This window comes from Catharus ustulatus, chromosome 5 (assembly GCF_009819885.2).
Source record: "Catharus ustulatus isolate bCatUst1 chromosome 5, bCatUst1.pri.v2, whole genome shotgun sequence".
NCBI classification, from domain to species: domain Eukaryota; kingdom Metazoa; phylum Chordata; class Aves; order Passeriformes; family Turdidae; genus Catharus; species Catharus ustulatus.
Genome location: NC_046225.1, coordinates 1,589,596 through 1,616,546, shown reverse-complemented (window position 1 = coordinate 1,616,546; position 26,951 = coordinate 1,589,596). Strand labels below are relative to the sequence as shown.

Here is a 26,951-nt window from a genome sequence, read left to right as displayed (position 1 = left end):
GGTGCCGCTCCCGCTCCGGTGCCGGGACGAGGCTGACCCGGAGCGGGTACCGGAGCCCACAGCCGGCGCTGGGTCGGGGGCTTCGGGTCCTGCCGGGGGGTCCCGGGCGGTGCCGCCTCTCCCCTGGCGGGCGGGTCGAAGCGGCATCGGGACCGGGATCGGCACCGGGCCTGGATCACGGCGGTTCCCGGTTCGGGCGCAGGGCGCCCTCTGGCGGACACGGAGCGCTCCCGGCCCGGCCCCGCCACCCCCGAGCTCGGCGCTGCGGGGCCCGAGCAGCGCCCGCGGATCTTTCCTCCCCTTCCCCGCCGCCGCAGCCGCAGGGGAGCGAGGGAGACCCTGGGGTAGGGGAAGGGACAGAGACAGGGACACCCCGGTCCCAGTGGGTGACGTTTTTTATTTCAGCTTTTCTCTCCTCCAGCGTACCCAGAGGAGCCCGGCTGCTCCCCGGCTGGCCCGGAGCTCCCCCATGCCAGGGGTCGGGAATGATCTCCCTCCCCTGCCCAGCCCCGGGGAGAGCTGGAGCCGCAGCGCTGGAGCAGCCCCGAGAGAGGGCAGCGGTGCCATGCGGTGAAGGGGCAGCGGGAATTGGCAGCCGCCTCCCCTCACCGTACTCAAAAAATACCCGCGTGGCTTTTTAGTTTTGGATTATCTTTATTTTACAGTTTATAAAAAGCTTTTCCCGATGCGTGTGCTCCATTAAACTTCCGTGCCGTCGTGCAAATTGCTGTGGACTTTGACTTCCAAGTTCACCTGCTTCACTCTCCGGGCCTGGCCGTGGCCGGTCCCGCCGGGCTCCCGCGGCGGATGCACGTTCCGCACCGTGCAGCACCGGCTGCCCGCGGCCCTCGGCGCCCCCCGGGGCAGCTCCACCTTGGTGTTCAAGGGGAGCTCCTCGGCAGCGCCCCGGGCAGCCTCCCGCTTCCTCCGCACCTTCCGGCACTCCCGGGCCAGGAGGCAAACTCCGGCCAGCAGCAGCAGCAGCAGCGTGAGCGCGGCGAAGGCGCTGCCCAGGGACGCGCCCGTCTGGGACAAGGAGGCTGCGGCGGCAGCTTCCTCCCGCTCCAAGAGCAGCGACTTCATGTTGGTGCCGTTCTTCAGCTGGTCGCCCTCGTTGTCGTAGATGAGGGAGGGATCCAGCGCCGGCCTCCCCGCGCCCTCGGGCAGGTCCCGGCGGCCGCGCTGCCAGCGCCGAGCCAGGGAGCGCTGGACACGGGGCCCGGCCGCGCCCTCCGGGCCGATCACGTAGATCACTTGGAGGTACCACTGGTGTCCAGCTTCCACCTTTGGTAAAGGCAAGGCAGGGACAGAGGGCATGGGAACGATGGCTTTTACAGCAGGAGGTTCTGTTAAGAGCTGGTGTGTTTTGTGTTCTGTGTCTGACAAAGCTCAGTGGGTTTTTCTAAGCACCTGCAGTAACGCTGACCACCCAGTGAGGTGTCCAGCCTGTACCGGTGGCAATAATTCATTCAGGAACATGAACAATAGTTTTTTAAAGAGCTTTTCCACGAGTGCTTCAGGGGGGAAATAATTTTTTAATTTTAAAATTTTATTTTATTTTTTAATTTTAATTTTTTAATAAATTACCACAATAATATCCTAATCTCCGTTTCCTGTGTACGAGTTGAATTCTGAAGGCCCAGAGCCTACAGTTGACCAAGTGTTGGGAAGTTCCTGGGCAGGGAAATCCATGCTGGGCTCCCAAAAGCACAGGGTACATACCTTGTAGAGAGCATCCACCTTGAGAGTAAATCCATCAACTCCGGGCATGCTGCTCACCGAGTGGAACTCGGACAGCTCAGAAGCAAAGTGGGCGTCAAAAGGCACATCATGGAAATATTTATCCGTCACCTCTGGCTGGTTTCGGTCCTGCAAGTCACAGAAGTGCTGTGAGGGATGCTCTCTGCTTTCCCAAGAGAGGCTGGAAGCCAGGGCACCACCAAACACCTGAGTAAGGGACCTAATCCGAATGCCCCATGTCCACACTGACACGTGGGAACATTCATGGACAAAGAAAATCTCACAGTTGGCCCCAGCAGCACAAAGCACCCGCCCCCTTCTCTCCTCACCCCTTTGCAGATCTGCTCGCTGCCAGACAAAGTGCCAAGCGGGAAGCAGGAGCAGAGGACTCACCAGGAGCAGGAATCGGTGCTTCAGGTACTTGTTGGGCTGGATGCAGCCGTACTGAGGCCCCTCGTTGTACACAGTGCCCGTGGGGTCGAAGAAGGGCACGTAGCCATCCCTGCCCGTGCACAGGTAAACCTTCTCCAGCTGCAGCTTGTACGCCGCGTTGAGGTTTTGTTCCGGGTGCCACAGCACGCGCCCGTACAGGATCTGCCCTGCGGAGGTCGGGACAAAGAGGGGGAGGTGAAATTCCCCAGCCAGGGGAAACACCACAAGTGAGTCTGCATTCAGAAGGTTTGGATTGCTTGGGAAGGGCTTGGTGTGACAGAGCACGGTGCCAGAGCATGCTGATGTTTGACAGGGCTGCAAGAGCTGGAAATGTCATTTATTGCTGTGGAAGAGGCAAAGCCACGTCTGAGTTTTGCCCTTTCCTCCCCAGGAAATGGAAGCTGTGAAGGCAGAAACACTGGCACAAGCAGAGGAGAAGAGGTAAATCCTACCCTTGGAGAAAGCCCCTTTGTAATCCATTTCTGCCAGAGACATCTCAGACTTGGTGGGGTCCATGAGGAAAACCTTCTCGTTGTTACAGAGCTGAAACTCTGTGTTCAGGGAGTAAACAACTGGAACTGGGCGGTTTGTCTGCTGGAAGGCAATGGGGATCAAAAACCTGGAATTGGGACAAGGAAGCAGAGCAGAGGTGAGGTTTGGATGTGAGTGCCCCCCAAAGGGGCTCACCCTGCCCTGCTCCCTGGGGATGGGGTGCCCTTACCGCTCAGGAGCGTGGGCCGTGCAGGGCAGGGGCTTGTCTCCAGGCTCTGCCCACGGCTGCGTGGGCTGCACCGTGCAGGGGATCAGGAAGATGGTGTATTCTCCAGAGTAATCCTTCCTGGGAACAGACAGGACAGCCTGCAGTCACCAAGCTGAGCTCTGAGCCCTTCACCCATGGCAGCACCTCGCCCTTGCCCCAGCAATGTCATCCAGCAGTCCCTGAGGGACAATGGTGACCTCCTGAAATGCAGCCACCTCTGGGATCAGTCTATCCACAGCTTTCATTGCTGGAAAAATTTCTTGTCCAGAGGCACAGTAGAACAGTGCTCCAGCCCTGACCAAGCTCCTGAGCACTCCACACCATTGCTGTGGCTGCTGGAGTGGGGCCAGGCAGAACATGGTGCTGTGGGAAGCTGCTGAAGGGGACTGGACCCACACCCCTCACCTGTTGTAGGAGCTGGTTGCTCTCCAGAGCTGGTAGGGAGAGTCAAAAGTCTGAGCACTCCACAGCAGCTGCAGGTCAAATTCAATCCCTCCCAGGTGCTCTGGAGTCATCAAGGAGGACCTGACATCTGGCAGGCTGTGGTGCTCCATGACAAACAGCCCTGGGGGAGGACAAGGAGGTGGCAGGAGGCAGAGTGTGGAGCTCAGCACAGTGGGGACAGCGCGTGGTCCTGCTGCCTGTGCTGTCAGAGCAGAGCTGTGTGTGACCCTGGCTTGTGTCCCTGCCAGGATCACTGCCCTCACCTCTGAACTTGGCCTGTGTCTTGAACTCGATGACCAGCCGGCCGTCCTCGCGGATGTAGATGCGGATGATCTGCAGCCGGGCCGAGAGCACGCTGTCCGTCTGGATCCCTGCAAGGACAGCACCCCTGGGAGCCCACACAGCACCCTGGCTCCTCAGCTGGGCTCTGCCAGCCCCACAGGGACTGGGACATCTCCAAAAGGCTCTCCAAAGGATCACCCTGCAGGGAGCCAGCTACACACTTCCTCCCTTAGCCACTGGCTGCCTAAGCCCCCGTGAGCAGAAAGGAATTCCAAGTTCCCTGCTCCCTCAGGACTCTGGTGGCAGTGCAGGAACTAAGGGGGAAACATGAAGGAGCCTCTTGTTCCACAGCCCCTGGAGTGCCTCAGGCTCACCTGTCCTCCAGAGAACGGTGTCGTAGAAGAAGGAGAATTCCATCTCCGTGTGGTGCTCCAGGGAAGCCCAGCCCCTCGGAGCCGTCACGTAGATGTAGGACACGTAGAGAGGGACATGGACTGTCAGGAAGGACTGGGCAGAGTCCCTCACCTGGCAACAAAACCCCAAAAAGAGGGTTATGCACCTTCAAGTGAAGTCAGCAGTGACTCTGAACATTCTTTAGTGCAGGTACCTCAAACAAACCTGTGTTTTAATTCAGGGGCACTGCTAAGGCTCACTGGGACCAGGGACAAAGGAGCTCTGGGCACAGTTTCACCTCAAAACTCCCCAGTTTCCAAGGGTGTGAATTAAAAATCAGCAATTCTGCTTGCTCAGGCCTCCCAGAGCTCTCCATTTATTATCTGCAGGGTGCAGCTGTACTTTGCAGGCCCCAGAGAATCCAGGGAGATGTTCCAGCCTGGCTGGTGCCAGGCTCCACATGCTCCACTGGGCACTTGTTCAGGCCAAGCAGCTCCTCTGGGCTTGGGCAAACAATTGGAGCTATAAAAGGAAACTTAATGAAGTAGTCCAGGCTGGCAGGAATTAAAAGAGATGATGCTAGTCCTGGCAATGTGACTGGGAATTTAATGCAGGAACTTAAGGGAGATGGAGTGGGCAGCCACGAGAGGGCAGTGACACACCTCGAATAGGGAAAGCCACTCATTTATACAGGAACATTTTTGGGGTTTGGTCTGCCAGCCTGTTAGCCAGGAAATAGTTAAAATATCCCATGACCTGGCTGGGTTGTGGCCATGGACTGAGCTGGCTCTGCTCCGTCCTCAGCTCATTTCTACTGGCTGAGAACATGGTCAAAATTATAATAAAGAGCCCAGCTGGGAACATTTTTTTATTTCCAGTATGGAAATTTTAAAAGTACATTAAAAAACAAGTATTTTCCTGGTGGTCTGAAGATTAAGAGAATAAAATAAAGGAAAATAAATGAAATAAATGCACACAGCACTGTTCTCTTCCAGGTGACAGGCACAAAGCAGAGCAGCATCTACACCCAAGTGCAAGTGCTGAGAGCTGAGGGATGTGGGGTGCGTGGGGAGCTCGGGGTGGGCCCCTCTCACCTGGAAGTCAGCAGTGACAGAGCCTCCACAGACATCAATTAACTCGGTCATGTCGTAGAAGGCATCAAAGGTCCAGATGCAGCTCTTGAGGTTGAGGTGCTGGTACAGCTGGATGCTCTTGGGCTCCCTGACCGCGGGGTCCAGCTGGTAGGGGCGGTCATAGCCCGGGCCCAGCGCCGAGCTGTGCTGGGGCACCTCGTCCAGGAACCCTGCCTCTGGGGAGAGAAAGCAGCACCCTCATCCCTGCCCATTCCCAACAGCACCAGCATGGGGGCCTTGCTTCACTCTTGGATCATGGGAGCTCCCCTCCCTTCCTTAGACAGACTCAGCTCTTCACAGGAGTGAAGTGAGCATCCTAAAAACCAGACTCAGCGACCTAGTGATTCAAGGCTGAAGTTAACCTTTAAGAAATGGGGAACAGGGTGAGTATGGAATCACCAGAGTGAAGTACAGCCCACTGCCTGCCTGGATCTAGCATGGATTTCATTCCCTGGAGTATCAGAGCCACAATCTACCTGTTCTTTTCAGCTCTGACATTTCCTACAGCAGTGAACTGATGTTGTTGCCTCAAGGGAGACCTCAGTGACCCAGACACAGCAATCCAGCCCTGCAGATCCCTCTCCACCCAAGAGAGATTCGAAAAGCAGAGAATCACCAGCACAATGTGAACCTACAATCTCAAACATTCCTGTGCCTGGAATCCCACCTCCAACAGGGCAGCTCTGGTCACTGCTGTTAGGCCAGGAAGATTCATTGCTGGTTACATCGTGCCAGGAGAGCCCAGAGGAGACAAAGCCACCCTTTCCAGGCTTCCATGTTGAGGAAGCAGAGGCTGGCACTGCAGGTTACCTGAGATGCCCCTGAGGTCTCTGGCAGTGACCAGGTTGGAGCAGACGTGCTGGTGCCTGTAGATGGACTCGGAGAGAAGGAAGTGCAGGTTGTGCAGTGGCAGAGTGGAGATGAGGGGCAGCATCCCGTCCTGGTGGGGGATCTGCACCGAGATGTGGATCCTGGAACAAGCAGCATGTGAGACAGCACAACAGAGCAGCCTGGCAGGCACAGGACCCCCACAGCAGCACAGCCCCAGCAGGTGAGGCTGAGGTTTAGTTTGAGCTGCTGAAGGGCTGCACTCCCCCTTCTCCAGGCTCATACCTGTTGGGATGCTCCTTGTGCTTCACATCCAGGTACTTGAGCGTGGCAATGAAGGACTGTGCCTGGAAGCCTCGGGCTGTGCCTGCCACCACGGGCGTGTGGCAGATGGCACTGTCTGTGCCTATGGTCACCACGCTGCTCCTCAGGGGGGTGCCCACGTGGCCGGCCTTGTCCACAGCCTTGGCCACGCAGCGCACGTGGAACCGCCGGCTGAAGTAGATGCTGTCCAGCACCTGAGGGAACCAGGAGGGGGAACCAGTGCTGCATTTCCCAAACCCAAACACCCACACCCCCACCAAGTGCCAGGAGCTGTCAGGCTGGGATCTCTGGGCCCTACCCTGTGGTTGACGCTGGTGAAGGGGGTGCTGTCCGTGATGGTCTCGAAGGGCGACCGGGCCCCGTTCCCATCCGTGGGGGCGGCCACTTCCCAGCTGAACTGGATGGAGGACTGGTTGATGCCGGCCTCGCTGCAGCGCTCCTTCATGAGGGCGTACTTGGGGAAGTGAGGGTCACAGGGAGTGACACAGACCAGGGGGTACCCTGGGGAGGGCGATTTCTTAGCACCCTCCTTGGTCACTTCTTCCACGCGGTCGTAGTCAGCCAGGGTGACAACCTGTGTGCAGGCAAGAGGGCAGCACTCAGCTGGGCAGAGGGACAGGGTGGGAAAAGCCATCCTTGCCTCCCACACTGTCACTGCAGCTCCGCATTTCACTTCCAAAATCCCACTGCGGTTTCCAGCCTGCGCCTGAAGGGCACTAAATCACCTCCACTCACCACAGGAGGTGCTGGGAGGATCAGGCTCCCTGCTGCCTCCTGATCCAGAATAGTCACTGTGGCAGTGCTGGTGTCTCCTAGAACTGCTTCCACTGGATCATCCGGGCCCAGCACCAGAGAAAAGGACTCATGCCATTCCCGGTCTTCGTTGGACATGATCTCCACCTTAAACATGATGTGGGCCACTCCTGTGGGAGCAAGTGCAAGAAAAACAGAGAGAAATCGATTCATCATCAGAGACTGCTCTCAAGTTCTCATCCAAACCCTGTGCAGCTGCTCGAGGCTGTGACCATGGAGACATTATGATAAAATACGCATTATAAATTTTATTTCCACTCATTGCTGCTAATAATTTACCCAGAGGAGTCTACTAAAAACATAAAACTCCAGCTATGACAACTGATCCAATCGATCTGGTGATAGATTTACTAGCAGATGCCATCTGAGGATTAATAATGACTATCTTGTGTTAGCTGTGTGGAGGTAAAATCTGGGATGCAAAGCACATTCTCCATCCCTCCTCTCCCTCAAAACAGCGGGCAAAGCAGTTTGGTGGGGGCCTGAGATGTTCACAGCCCCACATTCCCTGAGAAGGATTTTCCTCTGCCACGTGCCAGTGCTTCCTCCTCTGCTCTGATCACCCTTTAACACATCAGCTTTTTTGAGTAATAAAATTACAGCAAACTCCATGGGAAAAGCAGCCTTTCCCAAATCTCCTGGGTGTCCTGACACACACAAAATGTCCCTGGTCACGCCCCCACCTCCACCCCTGCCTCACCTGGGCTGAACTTGAGCATGCGGCTCTTGGGGTAGTAATCCAGGCCGGCCTGCGCGGAGCCGTCGCGGGTGCTGCAGCGCACCCTGGAGGTTCGGTTCTGGTCACCCCTGCGCACCACGGGCACGCTGAGCACGGCCACCCCCTCCGGGCCCGGCGGCTCCCGCACCTGGTACGCCGCCTCCTCGAACTCGATGGTGGGGGCTGCAGGGACAGTGGGAGGGAAAAGCTCCGGGTTTGCACCCCTGACTGAGCACGGGGCCAAAAAGATTTGGATGTGACTTAGGGCAAAACCCATCCCTGCCTCCCACACACCCACAAATCCCTGCCACGTGCTGGTGCTCCAGCTCCTGCTGGCTGTCACACCAGAGGGATCTGGCATCCCTCTGCTCCCTCACAGATCATTCCAGGGTGCAATGCTGCAATGCTTCCCAGGGGAAGCACAACTCCAGCTGCAGGGGAATGGGAAACAGGGGAGGTGGTGGCTCCAAGCACTCTCATCCAACCTTTCCCCTCAGCCCAGTGCACACCAGTGACTGTCACAGGGCTGTGACCATGGCACCAAAGGCATCCACGTGTACTGCATTGGTGGCACTGTGCTGGCTCCCTGGGAACCATCACCACATCCCTGTGGAGCAGCCTCACTCACCATCTTCATCATTGGTGACAGTGATGGTTGCCACATCCATCTTCCCAATCCTAGCTCCACTCCAATGGTTTCCAAGGGGGCTACCCAGATAGACCTGGAACTGCTCTTCTGGCTCGAAGGCAGAGTCGTCATTGATGTGAACACTGCAGTTCTTCACCTACACCCAAGTGAACAGGAGAGAGCAGCAAACACTGATAGACCTGATAAAGCCACGTAAAGGCCAGGCTGCACATGGGAGTGCTGTCCATCCTGGAAGGAACCCTTCTATTTGTAGGGCTGCTACTTCAGTGTAGACATGAGACACAGCAGCAAAAGCCTCTCCTTCCACAAACCCACAGCTCTCTGTACAACAGTCCTGACTCCTCCTGACCCATCAGATTTGCACTTCATAATTTAACCAGTTTAACACCCAACCCCTTCAGAGCAGGTCACATTGCCAGGACAAGAATCTGAATCATCTGAAACCAGCCTGGACAACCCTGGCCTGATGACACAGAGCCCAGGAGGAGATGTGAACCTCCCCCAGCACTGGTTCTTCACTCCCCCACCAGGCAGGCCCAGCTCACCTTCTCCCCTTTGAGGAAAGTGATGCGAGACTCCTCTGCATCCCTCCTCTCTGCGAAGTCCTCCGTGAGCTGCGCTGTGTGGCTGCGGGTGTAGCACCTGACAGAGGACTCGTAGCTCAGGTCCCCCGTGCGGAAGATGGGGATGTGCAGGGTCCCCTCCTTCTCCTTGGCTCTGTAGGTGTCCTTGGTGAACTGCATGCTGGGCACTGCAGGGGGCAGAGACAGAGCCACGCGGTGCTGAGGATGCACAGGGAGCCAAGGGGCTGGAATGGAACAGATCCAGTGCCAGGGGTAACTCACCATCTTGGATGATGTCATTAATGGCCACGATGGCTTGGAACGGCTTTGCCAGCTCGGCGCCGTGGGGGGAGCTGAGGTAAACAACAAATGTCTCCAGCCCTTCTATCACTGGGTACTGAGCATCATCCAGGATTGTCAGGGGGCAGAACTGGGAGGAAAGTGGAATTCCTGCTGTTAGACATACAAAGCTTTCATCCTTCCCAGCACTCACATCTGGGAGTCTAGTCTAAAGCCATAATGTAATTATGTTTTCTAAATCCATTAATCAATGTAAAGAATGTTCTACATAAATCCAGCACATCATTTCAGAGAACAGGCAGCCATCCTTGTCCTGGAAGAGGTGGCATGACCAAATCTCTCCTGGCTGCAGTGCTGATGGGATGGCAGTCTGTGCAGAGCAGACTTATTAACAGTTCTCAGAACAAATGGCAGATATGCACAGAAACACAAGACAAGTGTCACCAGGCAAAGCAGACTCAGCAGGAGTCCAAGTGGCTCCTCACCTCTTGTGTCCTGCCTGGCCTGAACTCTATTTTCCTGGAGCTGGGGACATAATCAACTCCTGGGCTGGCCGAGGGCGGGTCCGACGTCCGAGTGGCACACCACACCGACGTGGGCGTGGAGAGGTCAGGGCCCTGCCGGAGCACGGGGATCTCAATGTGTCCTGCAGCACCAGATGCACATGAGAGAGAACAAACTGAGAGCAGCCATGTTCCACAAGCCCACCCCTTTCCCTTCAGCACTGCTCCTGTCCCCAGCCTCCCCCTGGCACAGAGGGAACCCTCTGCACATCTCTGAAGTTCTGCTGTGCCCCAAATCGCTCCTTCTGACACCTCTTTGTGGTGAAAGCTTCCACATGAGCACCCCAGCAGAGCCCCCAGCTCCTCACCTGCAGCCTCGCTGACAGTGAAGGTGGCATTCCCCAGGAACACGGTGGAGGCGTCGTTGGGACCGGCGATGACCACGTTGGCCGAGGCGCGGCTGCCGATGCGGGCGTTGGCCGAGGCGTCGGCCAGCACCACCTCAAACTCCTCTTCCTCTTCATACTCGCTGTCATCGATCAGAGTGACATCACAGGTCACCACGGTGACACCCGGCCCCAAAACCAGGCGGTTCTCATCCGACAGCCCCCGGGACTTGAAGTCGGAGCCAGATTCCAGCATGTAAAGGCTGCTGCCCTTGGCTGACTTGGGGACAGTGTAGCAGATGGCAGACACGGTGCTGCTGGCATCCCCTAGGAAGCAACAGGAAAACTCCTTAATTCTGAGGAGATACTTTCAATCTGTTTGGGGTTCCTCCCATGGGGCTCAGCCCAGTCTCACCCACCTTTCCTCTGCACGGGAGCCGAGAGGGAGCCGGCGCTCTCGCTGACGTGGAACGTGCTCCTGTCGAACTGCAGCGTGGGCTCGTCCTCGGGGTCCGTGATGGTGACAGTGGCCCGGGTGACGTTCCCCAGCAGGGCGTAGGCCGGCATGCTGAGCTCCACAGAGAAGCTCTCCGCGCCCTCGAACACGTGGTCGTCGTTGATGGCGATGGTGCAGGCCTTGGTGTCCTCCCGCTCCTCGAACTGCACCTGCAGGGCAGCAATCCTCAGCCTGCATCCCCTCCTTCCCATCTCACCCTGCTCTGAGCTGCTCCCTCCTCCAACTTCACAAACAGAACGTGTTTTCATCCCTTTTTCCCCCATCTTTGCTCCAGGTGCGGTCGGGCCGTGCCTGTCCCGTGCCCACCCACCTGCCCCGAGTACTCCACGTAGTCCTGCCCTCCTGGCTGTGATGTGGATCCAGCGGTGGCTGCTCCCTGCTCCGTGCGGCACAGGACGATGCTGTACTGGTTGAGGTTCCCCACGCGCCTCACGGTGACGCTGACGGAGCCAGCGCTCTCCCTGACCATGTAGCTGGAAAGGGACCAAGCACACAGCAGGTAACTGTGGTTTAGCCTGGCAGGCCCCTCTCCTCACAGACAGAATTTCCTTGTGACCCTGGTGCCACTTACCTGCTGTGAGCAAAGCTGAGGAGGGACCACTGGATGTGGAAGATGTTGCCGCTGACCACGTTGGGTTTGCTGTCCTTCACCAGGAACTGAAAGCTGTCCGTGGTCTCCTGCACCTTCTCCTCACGCATCACGTACCGAATGAGGCCCTGGTTCACGTCCTCTGCCGGGAGGGAACATCCAGGAGTCAGCACAGGAATCCCCCTCACCTCCCCTTCCCTCAGCCCTGCAAGAGTCAGCTTTCCCCACACTGCTGACTCCACACCTCAGCCAGACTGTGACCTGCAAGATCTACAGCCCCTCTTTACTGCCCCAAGTCACATCTCCAGCTCTAACAAGCCTGGAGAACCTGGGACAACCTACAGGACACAGGTTGGTATCTCTAAGAATACAGAGGATTTCTGCAACTGACAGCAAAGTTCAATGCTTATTTTCAACACACTTTGGAGATCTGCCTCTTGTCTTCTCCCCTGCCACCTATTTTTTCCTTATTTTAACAAACTGAATCAACTGATGGAAAAAAGCAGCAGGGCACAGCCCAGCTCCATACCCTGTGTAAAGGTGGTCACAGCTGTCCCTGGCTTCAGCTTGTTCTCCACATGACCATTCCTGGGACTGGTTGTTATCTCATAGATCAGCTGTTTGTCATCTGTGTCAGGATCTGTCGTCAGTAATTCCTTCTTAGTGATGAGATTGGTGGCCTGGATTAAAGCCAAAGCGAGGGAGTAAAACTGAAGCTCCAGCAGTGCAAGTCGATTGACTGTTGATAAAAAAAAGCCCAACCACCCCTCTGTCAAAACAGCTCTCCATGAGGGAAAATCTAGGGATGTGAAAGTACAGAGCAGCCTTAAAGAGAGAGATCCCACAGCATGTTTGACAACACAAGAAGGATTCAAATTTTGCCTCACTGGTAATTAAGTTTAAACTGGTTAGTTTAATTAAAAAGATACATGTGGCTCAAAGAAGAGCAAATTCCAAAGCAGCTGCCCAGCCTTATTTAGCTGGGGCTAAAAGCTAGGACAACCCTTGGGTTTCACTTAAAAACCCAAATTCCATGAGCTGTGCTGATGCTCAGGTGAGGCCCTGCTTGGCAAAAAAACCATTTGCAACAGCCTCAGATTGAAGGACTGACTCAGGACAGTTCACACAGCTCTGGTGAGCCTCTTTTAAATGCCCTCACATGGATCTGGTTCAGTTCCACCACATTTTGCTTTCTCTTAAAAAACAAAATGTTTTTATCAGCAGGAGAAAGAGAGAAAATTGAGCTGCTCGAGGCTGCAGGAGTGCTTTTCCTGAAGTGAGAAGTTTGAGCTGAGCTAGCCATTTCTTAATACAATTTCTTACTACAGCATCTTCCACTCATTTTTTTCTGGGAAGAACCAAAGTGTTTCTTTACAGTTGATGCTGGCTCCTCAAAAACAAGCAGAGAAGTTCCTTGGGGTTTTGTTTGGACTTCAGCACAACAAAGACATGTTACAGCAAGAAATATCCTTGGAAAGCCATACATCACCCAGACATCACCATCAGCAAAGCTAAAAATGTACCCTGGGGTGGGTATTCTCTACCACAAAAATTAAAGTGCTGAAGGGTGAGGATGTTTCGCCCTCCTGGAACAGCCAGAGCAGCAGCCCAAGCTGAGGGCAGGCAGGAGTTACCTGGCCATCCGTGTACTCCAGCCACTGCAGGCCCAGGTTGGTGACAACCCTGGGTGTCCCATCATCCACAGGCAGGATGTCCAGCTGGAAGCGCTGCGGTGCTGCGGTCACCACCTGAGTTCAGACACAGGGGGTTACTGTGAGGGTCAGAGCCCAGGTGGCCCCGCCATCCCCGCTCCTCGCTGACCTTCCTCCCGCCGTCCTGCAGCACGAAGCGCGCGTTGCTGCCGTCGCTGACGGTGAAGGTGAAGCGGGTCGCGGGGCGCGGGTGCCGCCGCGGTGGCTGTAGCTGACGCGGCGCTGCAGGATGTCCCCCATGGTGAAGGTGCTGGCAGGGACGGGGCGCTGGCCGGGGCTGCTGCGCTCGATCAGCCCGTGCCGGGGCGCCTGCACCACCCGGAACGTGATGGACTCCACCTGTGCCCAGGCATGGAGGGGCAAAGCTGGGGACACCACAGGGACTCTGCCCAGGCTCCCCTCCCTGTGCTGCTGTTCCCAACTACCACAGCACATTGCTGATTCCCCTGAGCACTGCTCTGCCCTTAGCCCTCTCCCAAGGTGGCTCCCTACAAAGCAAGGCACATCCCACCCAACTGCTGGTTCAGAGACAGCTCCATGAACACAAGAGCAGCCCCAAGCCCTGCAGCCATTCTGGACACCACTTCTGCCAGGGTGGAAGTACCAAAAACCTTTGGGGAAGGATTTTGGCTCAGGCAGCCAGATCTCTTGCTGCAGGGGAAGTAGCAGTGAGGTAGAGCCAGTATTAGGCAGCTCAGCCTCTGAACAGAGCCAGGAAGAAGAGAAAGTGCCCTTTTCATCCATGCTAAGCATAAATGTCAGGCCACAGTCTTTAAACACAAGCTCATTTTCCCAACAGCCCAGGTGTGCAGCAGAAGAGGGGAGGGAGCAGGCTGGGGGCCTTACCTCTGTGTCAGCATCTGTAGCCTTGAGCTCAAACTCAGTGATGGTTTTTCTCATCCCTTCCTGAACTGTCATCCCAAAGATTTGCACCACAGGTAAGGAGTCATCCACGGGGTTTATGGTGATGTCAAATGTCTGGCTCACCTGGGACAGGAGGAAAAGGCTCTCATGACTTCACTGCAAGAGCACACTGATCCCCAGTCTGGGTCACTTCATTTCAGCCTTGTCTGGTGAGTAAATCTGAGCTGCTAAGCCCAGATCACATGAACAGGACCTTCTTTATCCCTCCCCACTAATTATTTCTCCCTCTTTCTATGATATTGGTGGACATCCCCTTTCCCTTCCTCTCCCTCTGTGTGCAGCTATGCCTTTTCTCTTTCAGAAAGCAGGAAAAAGGCATTTCACCACGCCAAAAAAAGCTGATCAAAGCTCTGGGAGCATTTGGCAAGCAGCTGAAAACCAGGCATTCAGATCATGGTGAGGCAGTGCCACAAAGCCACATGGCAGATGGCTCCCTGCTCCCTGCCCAGGGCTTGCTCCCTGCCCTGAGGGATGTGGGGAATCTCACAGCAGGAGAAGGGGAACAGCCACCTCTGCCCACAGCACGTTCCTACTCTGGGACTGACCTCGTTTCTCCCATCAGACACAGAGAAGGTGAAGGCATCCGTGTGCTTTTCCATGTCACTGGTGTGGATGTACTGGATGCTGCCAGAGGCCAAGTCTGCCTGGCTGAAGGAACTAATTCTTGTCCCTGGAAAACGAACAACAGGGGGGAAATGTGCAACAGAAAGAGCAAAGCAAGGAAAAACTGCAGGAAGCAGGATATATTTAGCCACAAGAACTCGGTTTTGGTTGGTTCTGATCCAAGCCAGGTTGCCCCATGAAGCTCAGCTGAGTCCAGGCTTCTTTTGACCTCATCCTGTTGGGAGTGGGCCTCCCTGGGCAGAGGGGGAGAGAAGCTGGGAGAAAAATGGTCCATGTAACACTTGGATTGTCACTGCTGGGCAGGACTAACCCAGCCATGGCACCACTGAGGATGAGCTAAAGCAGTTTTCCAAAATGCCTTCCAAGTGTCTGTTCTGTTCTCTCTGCCCCTCCTTGTACCCCTGCATTTTGTACAAAGTCCCTTGTTCAGCACTGATTTATGGTGACATCTTTACAGGCCATTAGGTGTGACACAGCCACAGAAAGGCACCTGAGAAGCATTTTAAAAAGCAGATGAGCTTTTTAAGTCTCCTTGCTGTGTTCAACAGTTTTAGTGCTGTTATCAACAAACACCCTGACAAGAAGTTTGCCACCCATATATCACACTAAATGGCTGCTGACAAGTGCTGGCCACACTACAAAAGAGACCAGGATTTAAATAAATGAGCCAAAATGGAATGATCAGCTAATATTTCCTCAGAGTTCATCAGCTGTACAAGTTTGGGTTCTCTTTTGAACACTTCAGTACTCTCTCCTTAGGTAGAGAGGTCATTTAGGTCATTTAAATGATGATTACAACTACTCAGAATGTGACTCTCTATCCTTATTAGTCCCTCTAAGACATGAAAAAGCACAGAAATCAGAATCATCATCAGATTTTAAATAACAGGAGGAATAAAATCCTTAATTCAAGTCTCCAAACTACAAGATTCACTGGTTAGTTTGCAACTTGGACAAAAATACTGCAAGGTTTTTAATTTACTCTAAGCAGGGAGTAGTTTGCTTACTGCAAGTCATTCATTATTCCTGCCCTTTCAACATGTTTTTGGTGAGAAAACCACACACTCAAAATGAGCTGTACAAGCTCTGTCTGAAATCTTGAAAGCACACAGCAGATATTTCCACTTTACTCTCAGGTTAATGAGAAATCTAAAGCTAAGAAGAAATATAATCTTGGATGAGTATAATAAAATCAGAAGGGCGTATTATATGGCAGCACAGATTTAGATTAATTCATCAGCCAGGGGCCAGCACACTCACACTGTCAGCAGGCATGAGAGGCAGCTCTGAAATTCAGATCACATGAGCAGGAGTGACCAACCCCCTTCCCTGAGCAACCAGAGTTCATGATCCACAGCCCAACATCCCTGACTGCAAACCCAGAGGGCAGTTCCCTTCCTCCCCTCCAAAGCACAGCTAGGGAACAGGCTGGGGCTCAGGGATCAAGGGACACACTGGCCAAGAGGGGGACAGAAGGCAAGTTGTGTGTTCACCAAGATGGGTTGTTTCCAAGGACATTAAGGGATGGATTTTTTGGGGCTAATGGCCCTTCAATTTCTAATAGGAATCAGAATTCTGTTCTGCTGCCTCTGGGCAGGTTTTTCCTGCAGTCAATGTTTGGGGCTCAAAAGCCTCCTCCAAAGCAGGGTTTGGCTGCTCTGAGGGCCCAACACCTCCCTGCTCACCTGGGGAGGCCACGTGCTCCAGGTGGCCCAGCTGTGGCTGCCGGGTGACCTTGTACTGGAGCTGGGAGGCCTCGCTGTCCTGGTCCGTGGCTGAGAGCTGGAAGGTTGTAATTGTCTTTGCCGAGTTCTCATCCAACACCAGCCCCTTGTTAGTGGTGATGGAGGGGGGAAATCTGTCCTCTGGAAGGGTTAAACACAAAGCTGAGTTAGGAGACAGTCACACTCCTTCCCTTGGGTGCTTTTGCTCAAACAAAAGACAACAAGCACACAGACATTTTGGTAATTCCAAACAGAACTCTGGGCCTTGCTGTTAATGAGGAGTGGTAACATTATAATATCTTAAAGACCATCTAAGCAGTATGAAGATATTAAGGGGAATTTTTCTACTTTTTCAGTCAGTTTGTGAGAAGAATGAACCCTTACATCTGCAAAATCTCCCAGTGCCCCCCCTTCAAAGGCCTTTGAATTGACAGTGCAGCAAAAGTGCATCTCAAGAATTACGTTCTGCCTTGCAGTACAAGTGGGATGGGAAGCTGTGAGCAGGCCTGAGCTCTGCAGCAAAGGAAACACAACCCCAGCACTGCATTTTACCTATTACATGGATGTAAAAAACCTGGTCCATCAGTTTGTTGCCATCTGCATCCATCACATCAAAGGTGAAGGGGAAGTTTCCACCGGGATCCCCTTTCCTGTGGCTGTACACCACGTGCCCTGGAGAGAGGGACAGCAGAAAAGAGATGCTTTATTACAGAAAAGAGATGCTTTATTACAGGCTGCAGCAGTTAATTCTTAGTTTGGAAGCAGGCTGGCACCATCAGCTGAGGCACTTGGGGCTTGACAGAGCTCCTGGATTTGGGTTTCATTACTTTCTCATCTTTGTTCTTTTTCTCCTGAAGAGAAAACTGAGAGAGACTTCTTAACATATGTTTAATGGTTCTGCTCTAACTTAACAACCTGCCCTTACTTCTTTCCTTCTCCCTTCCTTACTTTAGCTCATGATCTCCCTCTCATAAAGATCACAGAATCATGGAATATCTCAAACTGGAAGGGACCCATAAGGACCATCAGGTCCAACTTCTGCACTCTCACCTTTGTTTATATCAGCCTGGGTGAAACTTTGGAGGGGTCCTTTGGCAGAGATCTGGACTGGACTATCACCTGTGGTCAGCTGCAGCTGGCCGCTGCTGGGGTCCCCCCTCAGGACAAATCTGATGGCTGTGTCCTCTGAATGCCCAGCTGCTGCCTTCAGGTGCTGAGCAGTGAGCTGAGCTGCAGAGCCTGCAGCAGAGAAAGCAAACCCACCTCAGCTGCAGCCAGCCCAGCCAAGTGACTGATTCAGGCTGGACCACCCAGCAATGCCACTGTCATCCCTGTGCCCATACCAGCTGGGAGCTGCAGGTCCCTGCTGACAGCTATGCTGGGTGGCTGCTGGCTGGGCAGCTCCATGGAGAATTCCAGCCTCCCTGCCTGCGTGTGGAGCCCGTCGGTGAGGGAGAAGCCAAACTCGTCTGTCTGTGCCGCGGCACCGCTCCGAGTGTAAACGATCAGCTCATCCAGAACGTCCTGGTAGGTGAAGGAGGAGCCCCTGGACAGCACCTGGCCCTGCTCCAGGGCCTCTGCAGTGCTCTGCCTCCTGCGGAGCTGGCCTGCCAAACAACAGAGGGACCAACACAGCCTGCTGGGGACAGAGCCTTCACCTGCTGGGGACAGAGCCTTCACCTGGCACCCTGCCCCCTCGGAGATGCCAGCTGCAGCAGGAGCTGGGGGAACACAGCAGGGAACTTCCCAGGGAAACATGCACTGCTCTATGGCAAAGAGTGAGGGACAACAACCAGCAACAGGGCCATCCTGGTCCCAGTTGTGCTTTATCCCACATGCCAGGCTCCCCTCTCCCAGCAGGAGCTCTCACACACACACAGTGCAGACAGACAGACACTGACACAGTCAGACTCCCTGTCCCTCACCCCCCAGCCTGTCAGGACATACCATGCTCAGGACTTTGGCTCACCACGAGGACCAGCTGGCTGCTCTGGGTGTCCAGGTCCTGCAGGCTGAGGGAGGCGTTGGTGACAAGCACGGCTGAGCCCTCCTGCACCCGCACAGGCTCCAGCACCATCCTCGGCGGCTCGTCGTTCTGCCGCTGCAGAGACACGCAGCCACAACAAGGAAAATGAACTCAGGCAAAGGGCACCCCAATGAAACACCAGCTCCCATCACCAGTCCCTCCATATCTATCCAGCATCAGGGCTGCTTGCAAGAGGGAGGAGACACCAGAGCATTAAGCCCTGGGGAAGAGACTACAATGCACAACTGTCCTCTGTGCTAGGGAAAGCAGTCTCCCTTTAATCCCCTTCCCACATATTAAAAAGGAAGGAGTAAGGCTTGCCCTTGAAAAGTGTTTGTGTAAAAGGAGAGGGTTCTGGCAGCTGCCATACCTGGATTGTGATGTTGATGCTCTGCACTTCTGACTGGCTGAAGCCATCACTCACATAGAAGCTGAAAACATCACTTGTGGGCTCAATGCTTTCATGGACACTCTGGAAGTAGTAAATTCTCTTCTCCAGGACGTCTTGAAGGGAAAAGGATGCATCTGTGGTCCCTGCAGACTCACTCTGTGGCCCAAAGCTCTCACCTGCAAACCAGAATATCACTGGTGAAAGGATGCTCAGGTGCTGATAAATTCAACACAAACCCAGCAGGATGAGGGGAAGAAAGGCACACTGTGAAGGCTGCACAAGGAGGGATGCTCCTTTCCACAACCTGGCTTCCCACACCTTGTGGCCTTTGAGGGAAGCAACATGTGCTGTGTTAGAGTGGGCACTGGGGAAGCTGCAGTTTTAGATGCAGCACAGGTGATCCCCTCCATGGGATATGACAGATGTGATCCTCTTAGGAGCACAGACCAGCCAGGAGGAAGAAGGGAGAGAGAGCCAAGCAGTTTATTTACCTGTCCTGGTGTTTTCAATGTAGCCATACACAGGCAGAGTGACCATGGTGACCCTCAGGTCCTCCTTGGCAGCAGTACCATAATCAGCAGTGAAGTGGTGATGAGCCAGCAGCAGGACCCTGCCTCCCTCATCCACCTGCAAAGCAACAAGACAAATCCTTACTGAATGAAGCTGCCTCCATGCAAGAGGCCTGCCTGGGCTCTGGAGTGCTGTCCTATCCTCCCTTAGGTCTGTTCATCAGGAATTCAGCAGGGAGGTGAGGTGGGATGAGAAGAACAAAGCCTGCCTGACCTCCAAGAGGAGCCTGTGAGTTCTTTATCAGGGCAGGGAGGGAACTGGCAGAGTCACGGTGACCTCGCAGAAGGCAAGACCTGCATTTCTTGTAGTGAGGCAAAGGAGGGGGGATGCAAAGCTGGAAAGGAGGGAAATGACTTCCAAAGGCTTTGATAAGGAGTGTGAAATGCTCTGTGCCAGTCCAAAGCACCAGGTGTCTTCAGACTTATCTTCTGCTCATCTCTTACACACAGGCTGGTGAAATTAGGGATGAAATACTGAGTAGGGATAAATCTGACTTGCTCCACTGATATCAAGAGGACACCCTAGGGACAAGCAGCTCCTGACTGGAACAGATAAAAACAGATGAAGTTCAAGGATGCAGAGGGACTGTCAGCCTCCTCTGGCCTCCCAGGGATCTGTTCACCCTTTGCATGGCACAAGCAGCACTACGTTTTATTCAATGATTTCTCCCCAGTCCAGGAGAACCGCTCAGCTGCTCCCTTCTAAGCCATTGCTGTCCCTGTCCCCAGTGTCCTGGGAGGGCACTCACAGTGACATGGTCAGCAAAGGCCATGAGTGCAGGCAGAGGCAGGGCAGATGTGATGGTGATGGTGAACATCTGCCTGTCCAGCCGGTTGTTGTCAGCATCCAGCACTGAGAAGTGGAAGATGTCGGTAACGGGCTGATTGCTGGTCTCAAACGTGGTGGAGTAGCTGTGGAATCAGGACACAGGGAGTCAGGGAGTGACCCCCAGGCAGAGAGGTGGTGTCTCAGTTCCCAACCCTCCTTCACATTCATCCCCAGAATTCTTTTAAGTAGCCCAGAGATGCCTGGGGAGAAGCGCACTGAACTTTTCACTGGTATGGCCTGAAGGAGAACAGTGCTCTTTGTTACCTGATCCTCTGGCTGTTGATGTCTTCCATGGTGAAATTATACACCTTGGAAAGCTCTTCATTGGACATCCTTAGGAGGGTTCCATAGGCTGGCAGAGATATCAACTGGATTCTGATCTCTGAGTCAGGAGAATTGTTGTCCTAAGCATGAAGAAACAAACCAAATCAAAACAGGGCAAAATCAGCCATTGCTTTGTTCCACTAAAAATGGAAGGGAGAGTAGGTGTTTTATGGGGAATTATACCTGCCCAGCTGGGTCAGACCCACAGATGAATATTAAATGAAGCTCTACTATATGAAGAGAGTCAAGAGGGTTGATATTTTCAAAATATACCACAAAATGTATTTTCATTTTCTCTCAGGTCAGAAAGGCTTTCTCTATGTCCTTGTATCACATTATCACAGTCCCCCAGACATAAACCTGGTATTTCCATTTTCAAAGTGCTTCAAACTGAACCAAAAGCTGGTTTTGTCTCTTTCCAACTACATTAAGTACAAGCACACTAAGGTATCACAACTCAGATGTCATCTTTCTTAGAAGAGTTTTGTTAGGTGGTTGAAAAATAAGACACAGAGCAAAAATCATCACATCCTGAGCATATGGGTCAGGAGAGAAATCCTCTTTTCCTTATCTGTCCTCTTACTCAGATTAAACCTGAGCAGCTCCCTTGTCAGCCTTCCTCCTTAAGAGGAGGACAGGACAGATTCCAGACTTGCATCCAGACTGATCCCTTGGGAAAAAAAATTCTCAATCATGTGTCTGACAGCCAGCCTCTCTCAGCTCAGGTCTCTCCAGCCTCACACCTGTGAGGAGGTTGCTCCATCATCTGCAAGGAGTACAGAGCTTTCTTGGGAATGTCACCAGCAGGATAACTCGTGCACAGCACACAAACCCTGGGACCAACCCAAGCTACCAAGCTCTGCAGCATCTTGGGGTTGTTCAATCCTTCCCCTTCCAATCTGCCCAGAAAAAGAACCAGGCAATTTTGGAAGGTGGGTGAGGGGGCTGAAATCTTCAAGAGAGATTAACACTTAGCAAATCCATGTGCTTTATTAGCAAGTCTGTTTGATAGAAAAATCTGGGATTAACTAGGTTCTCATGTTCAGCATGGCAGCTCACCTCTGGTACAGTCAAATGGGGATAACCTTAAATCCCTGTGGGATGAAAGAGTCTGTTATCCCCTTTTTGGCAGCAGTCAAAACTTGAGCTCTCTACCCAGAATCCAGGCTGACAGCAGAGAGGTGTGTGTGGGATAAGGAAAGGGGGGCTGGGTTTAGGAACAGATGGAAACCCACCGTGTAAGCGAGGTGCTGTCGGGAGAGGGTCACGGAGCTTTTGCTGGCCACAGTGACGGCCAGCAAGCAGCCTGGGGCCAGCTGTGGGCCATGGGTATCCAGCTGGGACACATCCACCCTCAGCAGCGTGCTGACTGTGGTGACACCGTCGGTGACAGAGATTTCCATGCTGTCCTCTGCTGCTGCTGAGCCATCGTGCACGTACTGCAGAGCGTTCCGAGTGACGTCCTCGTAGGTGAAGGTGTCGCCTTCCCAGGGAGGAGACACACGAGTCACAAAAACTGTTCAGAGCAGGAATCCAACCCAAACAACCTTAATCAAGGACTAAACTGGCATTTAATCCCATCCTGCCAGGGCTGTGAGTTATGAGGACATTTATTAAAGAGCTGGCAGGGCAGATGAAAAGCTGTGACATTCCCAGCTCCAGGGACACAGCGACTCCTCGTGATTCTCAAGGAGGGCACCAACCCTCCCTTTTTTCCCAGCTGTTTCATGAGCTCACAGCTTCCCTAAGGATGCATCCTTATCTGCCAGGGGCATCTGTCTCCTCCTGCTCACCTAAACCAGCCAGGCTGATAAACCCCTCTCCTGCACTGACACTCTTGCTCCACTCACCCGCTCGCATGAGCTCCTGCACATCCGTGCTGTACTTGAGCACAATGCCATGATGGGGAGGTTTCACCAGCTCAAAGAAAAGACCCTCAGGAGCTGTATCCGTGTCACTCACAGCCAGCTGGATCCCTGTGCCAGGGAAAGAGAGCACAGCTTGTGTGAATGGAGCCAAAAATCAGCGTAATTGAGTCAGTGCAATCCTGGAGCTGCCCTAGCCCAAGAACTGCGAGTTTCAGGGAATTCTCTCCTAGAGGGGCTCTCAAGTGACCCTGTGCAGTGACCCTGGGCCTGCTGGCAGGGAGCTGAGCCCCACAGGCTGCCCCATGCACCCCACTCACCGATGGTGGCTCTGCCCCCCTGGCTGACCTCCAGGAACGGAGCTGTGATCTGGAAGACCGGAGGCTGCTGCTCGGCGGAGAGCAGGTGGATGACAAACACCATCTCCGGGGTGGTGTGCTCCCCACCAGACACTAGGCACAGACAGAAACCACACCTGAGTGCAGGGATGGGTCTGCAGGGACTCTTCACCTGGGAAGTTCACTTGTCTGTACAAAAATCCCCATCCCACATGGCTGACACTCATCTCCCACCTTCCTTCCCAGGCACCACCTTGGTCTGTAGACATACACACACACTTCACAAAGGCCAAGGGGATTTATCTTTGCCCCTAACTCAGAACATGGACTTCTCCTTGCTGGTGGAAGCCACAAGCACATGGAAACAGAAGGATGTGTTAAACAGGCAAGCAGCTTATCTGTGGCAATTTAATTGCAGAAATGTCTCTGCACTGTATTAAAAGAAAATGAGAGCGTAAAACTCCCTGGTCACACTGTGGGGACAACAGGAATCAATTGGGCTTTTAGGACTGATTCCAGGCAGCCAGTGGAAAAAGATGTCTCTAGCAAGCTGCAGCTCAGCTTCTGTAAAACACTGCTGGGAACTCCATGAATTTATACTCCCAAGGTACAGAAATCCCTACTGAGTGCCTACAGCGTGCCTACAGCAGACATAGGCCAAGGAGTAACAGGCAATGGGAAGGGCAAAGAAGGATGCAGATTGCTCTGGCCAGGAAAGAACAGGTGGTTCACATACCTGTGAATCGGAAGCTCACAGACTCTGGCAGACCTGGTGGGACAAACACAAGCACAGAGTGAGGGTGGTCAGGACAGGAATGCACACGTTGATGTGGATTTGGAGGAGAAAGCAAGTGCTGATGTTTAACTGGGCAGAGTCTCCCCTCAGCAAGGAGGAACAGCTGCCTGTCCCAGCCTGCAGGGAGCACTGGGATGCCCACCTGCGAAGGAGAAGGCCATGATCTCCCTGAGGTGAGGGGCGGCGGTGGGCGGGCGATAAGCGATCCTGCCGTGGTTGATGTCTGCCTGGGTGAAGTACCTGGCTGGGGACAGAGGCCTGTCCCTGTGCTCCACCACACCTATGGATGCAGAGACAGCAGCATTACCAGGAGGGGTTAATGATTCCATCTGATTCCACAGCTTCCTTTGCTTTCCCCAGGTACTTCTTTGTACAAGTTCCAGAACAAGTCACAGGGATGCAACTGCACCAAGGACAGGCTCTGGGGACAAGGGAAGCTAAACAGAGATTCCTCACTTAAGCATTTCCTCACACAGCCTCTCACTGGGAAGCAGAAAGCATGGGACACAACATTCAGTATTACTCAAACAGTAGCAAAAACTAACTGAGCTCTGCAGCACATCCCTAAAGAACCCAAAGGAATGGGGGTGAGGAGCAAGATGTCTAAAAACTAAGGGAAGAGGCCAAATGGATGAACAGGTGCCTCCACAAAATGAAGGAAGAGGGAGATGTGCTGAGAAAAATGGCAATTAATGCAGCAGCAAGAGGGGCACTTGCCTTGGCCAGGAAGGAGAGGCACAGTCACGTTGTACAGGATTCTCTCACTGGGAAGCTCCGGGTCTACAAAGGAGAGGTGATGAGGCTCAATCACTGTCACACGGTCCTCCAGCACCTCAATAAACACATCAGACCATGAGCATCAAGGCCAGAGACATGGGAAGATTCACCCAAAAATGCACTGAAAGAGAACTTGCTTTGCTCTAGTTAAATACAAGACAGTTTTTAAATGTAAAGGCTCAGTTCTTAAACCTAAACCTGACCTCCTGTGTCCCCTACAGACCCATAACCTTCACACTCACAGGTGGTCAGGTCTCTCTTTTGGCCCCCAGCAATTAAAAAGAGACAAAGGAGAAACTGGTTTGATCAAGAACTCCCAGGATGAACATGTAATTCATTGTCTGTGTAATTTTCTCATATAGCCTGATGTGACAGTCTGTGAAGAAACACTGAAAACGACTCAGCCCTTTCCACTGGGATATAGAGGAACCAAAGCTTTCTCTTTTGTTTTAAACCTGTCTAAAATTGCTCTGTTCCTTCCATAACAAGATTATCATGAACCAAAGGCAGGCAGGGCGTTAAAGGAATTACAGTGCTGCTTGAAGAGACTTAAGTGCCCAAAACCAGTTAATTTCCCCATATTCATGAACCTTAATCCTGCAGAATTAACAGCTCTGAGAAGCTGCCAAACTAAACAGCTCAGCTGGGCATGAAAAGTATCCAGCTCATTTCATAATCTTGAGCAAAATAGGGAGAGAACAAGCTAAATTAAGGATATGGGCACTTAAATAATCTGCTTTGGAACAAAAAACCAATATAGATATTGTGTCCAGTTTAACAAAAGAGTCATCAGAGTTGCCTTGGCTTTTCTCAGCAGCACAAGTCAAAGTCTCAAGACTCAAAGTATTGTGCTTTCCTCTCAGCTTTAAGAAGTCTCATTCTGAAGGAGTCTGAAGACAAATGAACAGAACTCCATCACATTGGGGCAGGGAAGTGCAATTTTTTTGAGGGAAAGATTTAAGGTTATGTTTCTTCCTCGCTGCCTCCAAGGCCTATTTGTCTCTCCCAAAGGTGGGACACACAGGTGGTGAGGTAAAAGGTGTTTTATGGCCCTATTGAATTTTGTGGGGATTAATTAGCTATAAAACCCAGTGCTGTGTGCCTCTGCCAGACATCTCTCCCATCAATTCTGTCAATAATGACAACAACAAAAAGTCAGGAGCAGCAAGATAAATGGCTCCAAGTAGCAGTGTGGCCATGTTTCATTATCACCCAGGAAAGGTTGCCACTATTTTAAACCTTGACAAGGCTGTTGTGCCATGGACTCTCCACTAATCCCTCTCCTACCACTTTCTTTGCCTTTCCTGGCCCCATGCCTGGCATGCAGAACAGAAGTACAGGGGACAGCTGGAGGTGGGGACATACAGGGGAGGTTTGTACCACAGCCTCAGAGCCCACAAAAATGACTTCAATCTCCAAGATCATCTTTTCAGGGAAGGAACCACCTTGGGAGACCACTCTCATCCAGATGGTCACTCCCAGAGCTCCAGTCTGGATCAAGTTTACAGTGGAACTACTGGCAAAACCCATCCATTACAGTCTAATCCCCAGTTCTTCTCTCTTGCCATTCCTCCTGGCTTCTCAGGAAAGGGTAAGAATTCCATAAAATGTTGATTTTACATCTCTTTCCCCCTCTCCTTTCCAGCCTGTGCATGAATCACCTTTTATACTTTATCATGGACATTTTCTGCACCCCCCCAACCCCAGTTACTTTTCTAATCTGTTTTTTTTTCCCCAACTCCAACCATCTGTGCAGTGTTATCACTTACAGCCATGTGCAGAGTGGAGCCCAGGGAAAGCTGAGGGGCTTTGGGGGTCTGGGGCAGAACAGCAACGTTGAACACGTGGCTTTCCAAGCTGGTTTGTGGACTGGCAGAGCTGGACACCTGGCAGGGAGAGATCACATAAATGGGTAAGTGATTTCTAGACCAGTTCCAGACTTTCCCTTGGCAGTGGCTCCCTGTGATCCCAACAGCTTCCAAGATGGGCTGAAACACAAGATGGGACTTGTGTTTCACAGACTCATAAATATTTCCCACTCTAGCACCAAGAAATTAAGTCAAGGGTATCTAACTCCTAATTGCAAGCCTTCAGCAAAGACATACAAAGCAAATTATATTAACAAATTGGTAAAAACTCAGAGTACCAGAACCATTCCCTAGAGGTGAGCCTGCAAATGTTCCCAGCAATCCTGGGGTAAAGTAAGCACCCAAAGAAATACAGCTCCCTTCTTTGATACACTGAGTTATGGCTTTATCTTTTAGGAGGGATGGCAGTGTGCTCTGGAACTCCACAGAGCACTTTGTGAGTGGGAATGGATGCCCTGAAGCTTAATTTTTATCAAATGTATGAGTTCTGTGAGTTCTGATGAAAGGAATGATGCAATTTCAGCCATCTGCTCTGTCCTAAAACTGATGCAAACAACATGTTGGCCCTGCAATGTCCCAGCCTAGAGTTCAAGGCTTGGACAGGGTCTCCTGATGTGACCAGACATTCCCAGCTCCCTTTCTTAGCTCTCTGTACAATTACTGCTACTGCTCCGAGATACTAAACCCAAACGCTCAACTCATGCAAAATGCATTGTCTCTAAGAGGAATGCAGCAATTAAGGCAAAGATTAGCTTGTTCAACACTGACACTCACAAATTCCTCATTATCACTTATGTTAATTACTTTAGA

At 52.8% G+C, this 26,951-nt stretch overlaps 1 protein-coding gene across 1 annotated transcript in view; it reads right to left on the bottom strand.

The window, feature by feature from the left end:
- Positions 1–266: 266 nt before the first annotated feature.
- The window catches only part of FRAS1 (Fraser extracellular matrix complex subunit 1), a 97,284-nt gene continuing 70,599 nt past the window's right edge, over positions 267–26,951 (bottom strand). The window contains 44 exon segments of the mRNA XM_033060063.2: positions 267–1,284; positions 1,723–1,869; positions 2,134–2,339; positions 2,625–2,791; positions 2,894–3,010; positions 3,338–3,497; positions 3,640–3,747; positions 4,033–4,183; positions 5,146–5,360; positions 5,995–6,155; positions 6,298–6,530; positions 6,635–6,910; positions 7,072–7,259; positions 7,850–8,050; positions 8,496–8,652; positions 9,062–9,267; positions 9,362–9,509; positions 9,865–10,025; positions 10,251–10,595; positions 10,688–10,934; positions 11,096–11,258; positions 11,357–11,516; positions 11,904–12,054; positions 13,009–13,122; positions 13,196–13,267; positions 13,270–13,425; positions 13,933–14,073; positions 14,556–14,680; positions 16,320–16,499; positions 16,911–17,030; positions 17,409–17,597; positions 17,702–17,965; positions 18,306–18,459; positions 18,755–18,951; positions 19,267–19,402; positions 20,094–20,256; positions 20,438–20,577; positions 21,733–21,980; positions 22,348–22,473; positions 22,683–22,814; positions 23,437–23,469; positions 23,639–23,776; positions 24,214–24,328; positions 26,043–26,159. Of these exon segments, the coding sequence (XP_032915954.1) occupies positions 700–1,284; positions 1,723–1,869; positions 2,134–2,339; positions 2,625–2,791; positions 2,894–3,010; positions 3,338–3,497; positions 3,640–3,747; positions 4,033–4,183; positions 5,146–5,360; positions 5,995–6,155; positions 6,298–6,530; positions 6,635–6,910; positions 7,072–7,259; positions 7,850–8,050; positions 8,496–8,652; positions 9,062–9,267; positions 9,362–9,509; positions 9,865–10,025; positions 10,251–10,595; positions 10,688–10,934; positions 11,096–11,258; positions 11,357–11,516; positions 11,904–12,054; positions 13,009–13,122; positions 13,196–13,267; positions 13,270–13,425; positions 13,933–14,073; positions 14,556–14,680; positions 16,320–16,499; positions 16,911–17,030; positions 17,409–17,597; positions 17,702–17,965; positions 18,306–18,459; positions 18,755–18,951; positions 19,267–19,402; positions 20,094–20,256; positions 20,438–20,577; positions 21,733–21,980; positions 22,348–22,473; positions 22,683–22,814; positions 23,437–23,469; positions 23,639–23,776; positions 24,214–24,328; positions 26,043–26,159 (7,713 nt within the window). The 3' untranslated portion in view covers positions 267–699.